The 4,661-nt window shown below is 35.5% G+C and overlaps 1 protein-coding gene across 1 annotated transcript in view; it reads left to right on the forward strand.

Moving 5' to 3' along the window:
• Nucleotides 1–4,234, forward strand: part of meox1 (mesenchyme homeobox 1) — an 11,167-nt gene extending 6,933 nt beyond the window's left edge. Inside the window, exon 2 of the mRNA XM_015387631.1 lies at nucleotides 3,183–4,234. Coding sequence (XP_015243117.1) covers nucleotides 3,183–3,319 — 137 coding nt within the window. The 3' untranslated portion in view covers nucleotides 3,320–4,234. The remainder of the gene's footprint in view (nucleotides 1–3,182) is intronic.
• The last annotated feature ends 427 nt before the right edge of the window (nucleotides 4,235–4,661 follow it).

A 4,661-nucleotide genomic window follows, 5' to 3' on the forward strand; every position in this document is an offset into this window, starting at 1 on the left:
AGGCCAAATAAGGACTTCAACACAAAAAAAGTAATTTTCTGTTTTGTTTTATTCTTGGATCAGGCTTTAAAGGGTTAAAACCTTCACGCGGAAGCACAAATCGTACTATTTTTCTTAATAAATAAAAAAACATACATATCCAAAGTTTGTTTGAAGTTATTCATGCCTGCCCTGCACACTAACTCAACCTTAAGTATTGGTGGTAAAAGAAAACCAAAAAACAAACAAACATTGGAGCCAATTAAACAGATTCATAACTTAAGTTTTGCTTTTAATCTCTTACAGTGCAAAAACCATCCAGAAATAAGTCAAAATGTCTTAAATTAAATGTATTTACCCTTAATTTGAGTAGGTAAATAAGATTAATTGCCAATGGGATGAGGATATTTACTCTTAAAATAAGATAATTAGATAATATGCACTTGAAATAAGACAATTAATTTGTTTTTTCTTATTTCAAATGTGAATTGTCTTATTCCATTGGCAGAGTGTCTCACTTACCCCCTAAATTCAAGAAAAAATGTACTTATTTTAAGAAAAAATGACTTATGTAGATTTTGATTTTTTCCAGTGTATATAACCTGTTCAGATTTTCAGCCCTTGGTCGTGCTGCCATCTTGACACACAAGCGTCGCTGCATCTGAATTACAATGAGCATTTTTTCCACAGTGCTTTTCAGCCTGTGGTTCGGGCAGAATGACATGCAGCTGTAATTGTTGGGAGGCGGCTCAAGACTCGCTGAAATGGGGCAAAAACATGTGGCGATGCTGCTTGATGAAACCCAAGTCTGCCTGTCAGAGCCAGCGTTCGTCCTAATGAGGCCGCCGCGTAGTGACCACACACACGCTGTCGTCTGCTGCTTGATATAAATCCCAGACTCCCTAAAGGACACACATCCCCACACACTAACATCGTGCTCACGCAGTCCTCGCTCAGAGCTCTTACAGCCTTCTAGTGACATTTTGAGGGAATTTGCAGTAATAGGTTGGAAAGAGCAGACACAATGGAGCAGGCGACAGTAGGTGGGAACAGATTTATCTGGACGCTGAGTCCCAGAGGAAGATTCTCGGAGGTTGGCCAAAGCATTCGCTTGACCTGCACAAATGCTGGGGAGAAATTCAACAGTTCAGAGAGGCAACTTTATTGTTTCAATAAGAAATTTCAATCCCTTTGATGATATGTAGACAGTTTCCAGATTAATATTCCTTTAAGATTCAGTAGAATTTTGTGGCCAACTTTGCATTAGCATTTTTTTTTTTACATTCTCAAGATTTTAAATGTTTTTTTACTATTTAGTTTAAAAAGTAGGCTTACAAATAACATCAAAATACCTTTTTTTCACTTTAAAGGTGACATAGACATGTAGAATGTTGCCTAAGAAGGAAAAACATGTAAGATTTTGAAGAGCTAAGGTTTACTTTAGGTTTGCCAGCTGGTGTGACTTTAAAATTATGGCTGCAGTGAAATTTATTTAACCAGGATACAAACTTACATTTTTGGTCCAATAAAGGAACTCTCAACCATAGGTCTAATAATTCCTCTGCAGCTATTCAACCTGCACTTACGTAGAAGATCCTGGTTTTATTTTCAGGCAATATTTTCAGATCATCTGTCTGGAAAGGGTTTATTACTAACATAAAATAGTTTAGGTTTTAAACAGTTTTTAACTTACAGTAAGAGGCTCTTCGAATATGTATCATTGGCTAATATGTATTTCTCCTGTACTTAACTCCCGAAAATAAACCACTACCTTGATCCTTCTATCACTTTTAGAATTGAACAATGATCATCCCTCTTTATAACATCACATGGCCTACTGTAAAACAACCTTTACCTGTTATAAACTTTATAGAATTGATCAAATAAATAAAATAATGTAAATACCATTGTATGGATCCTTTTTTCCAGCAGTGATAGAGAGCACCACAGTGCAAGAAAGACACACATCCTGCATCGGAAACACTTTAGTATATCTGATACTCTGCAATCTGAGAGTTTTTCAGACAAAACCGCTAGCTTTGTCTTGGCAGGTTATACTGTGCAAAAAACCTTGTGTTTTTATCCCTCACTCTCACATTTGTGGGGGATTACTTGTCAATTCTTTGTTTTTTGTGTGTCATAAATTTTATCACACAGAATAGCTCAACAAAGGAAGAAGTTACAAAAATTGTACCATAAGAGCAATATGTGATGTAGATCTGTAAGGAAAGTCTGTCACTACACTGCAAGAAATGTAAGTTATTTTTTCTTAAAATAAGTGCATTTTTTTCTTAAATTGAGGAGGAAAGTGAGACATTTTGCCAATGGAACGAGACAATTTACATTTAAAATAAAAAAAAAAAAAAACAATTGCATTGTCTTATTTCAAGTGCATATTATTTAATTATCTTATTCTAAGAGTGAAAACACTCATCCCATTGGAAAACTATCTCCTTTACCTACTCAAATTAGGGGTAAATACACTTAATTTAAGACATTTTTCCAGTGTAGGATTTATTGAATATTTACAACAGTTATTTAGTTATTTACCTATTTTCTTTTTCCTTTAGCGTTTAAAAAACATAAAATAAAAACCAAAAGAATATCAAAGTTCATGTTTTTTTTTATATGAATTAGAATCTTATTAACAGTATGTAAATTGAACATGTAGGAGACCTAAAGTTGGATGATCATTATATATCAGTGTTGGAGCTATTCAGTGTATTCTCATTATCAGTTCGTACGAAATCGTACGAAAAGTTATGCACAGTAATTTCGTAGGTTTTTGACGTTTTTTTCGTCGTATTTTTACGTCTTGCCTCAAGACAAGATATCCTTGTCACAGCATTCAATAACATAGAATTTAACATACAATTAACCCTAACCCTGACCCTAACCCTAAGATACAAAACAGCAGGCAACCTAGTTAGAGACATCAAGACGTAATTATTGCACAGTTTTTCCCAGTTTTACGCGCATGCGCACTGATCTGTTTTTTCGCGGAAAAACGTCCAAAACGTACGAAATACTGTGCATAACTTTTCGTACGATTTCATGCGAACTGATAATGAGAATATGTTGAGCTATTAAACACCAATTAGAGAGACACTAACCCAAGAATAAAGAAATAAAACATATTTTCCAAATTTGCCAAATATTTGTTTATTTTCTTCCTGTATTTGTAACTTATATATAATCCTATATTTCCTACATGCAGGTTAAAGTTTGGTTTCAGAACAGGCGGATGAAGTGGAAGAGAGTGAAGGGAGGACAATCGGCTTCGCCCAACGACCTGGAAAATGATGACATTGACTCGGCTGCTTCGCCCAGCTCTGAATGATGGAGGCCAGCCCTGTAGGAAATTACAAAAAAAGGAAGCAACTTGATCAGCTGGACGTGGACACAATATTTGGTTAATTGTGTGGAAAGTTGGCTGAAGGAAACGTTAATTTTTCAGACTTCTTTTTTCAATTATCCCCTTGGAAAAGGAAAAAAAAGACTGAGAAAAGGTTTTACTGTTTTCTGATGTACATAGTTGACGTAATGAGCCCTTTTTGACAATTTACTGATAAACACTCAGACTGACAGCCGCTCTTTTTTTGCTCTGACTGTTTAAATATGAATGAAACTTGAGCCCAGTGTGGGTCGGTGACAGACAGAAGCTTTTGGTGTCTCGATGTCATATCAACTGTGTGTTTGGAAACATACCATCTCATTTCAGTATTGTTAGCACAGCCTTTGATGCTTGACTATAACCACCTGGAAAAACTTTGTGTTCTTGTGTTGCCAAGTCCTAAGTGCCTCCAAGTCAGGCGTTCTTTAAATAATTTGTCAGTTTCTTCTTTTGCATATGATTTTTTTCCCCAAGTCTTTTTATTGCTCCTTTTATACAATTTGAATGCCATTGATAAAACACAGATGTTGACTTTTTCTACAAAAAGAATAAATCTTTTGCAAACCGGGTAACATAAACTGATTTCTTCCATCTGCGACTTCTCTGAGTTATGGCTGAGCGCTTGGTATAGAGTTTATTTTTGGCTGAACAATTTATTTTAGACAGTTTGGTGAAGAAATAAGAGCATTTATCATTAAAAGTTATGAAGAGGTATTAAAGAGCAAGTTAGAGGGAATTAGCCCCAACATTAGTGAGACTCCACTAAAATACAGTCCTCTTAAATTTCTGTACCCCATTAAAACCTCCGTATGTTAACAAATAACCTGAATTATTTTTTGGAGGAACTTTGCATGACAAACCCAAACAAAATAAGGCATGAATTCAAAAAAAGTGTATCAGGAATTTGTATTCATCCTTATTTATGCAATCTAGAGAGGGAAATCTATACCCAATCTTCACTAGAGAAGATTGGGTAAGAGTCAAAGCTCAAAGCTTATTGGAGAACAGCTTTACATTTCAACTTTTAGGTCTTGACTGGTGCATTCTAACATATAAGTGAATTTGGAGAGCTTCTATAGCCTGTCTATAGTCATGCCAACCATTTAAAGCCTTTCAGAAAACAGACATGTTAACCCAATCACACCTACAAACAGCTCCACATTCATACACTGTTGTCAGTACCTTACCCAGAGGAAGAGGTACCCTAAAACAGTGGTTATTAAAATAAGGGCCACAGTCCAGGGGGGACAAGGGGGTGCCTTAAAAAATCAAGAAAGAAAATAAGAAG

This window comes from Cyprinodon variegatus, unplaced genomic scaffold, assembly GCF_000732505.1.
Source record: "Cyprinodon variegatus isolate N-32 unplaced genomic scaffold, C_variegatus-1.0 Scaffold18, whole genome shotgun sequence".
NCBI lineage: Eukaryota > Metazoa > Chordata > Actinopteri > Cyprinodontiformes > Cyprinodontidae > Cyprinodon > Cyprinodon variegatus.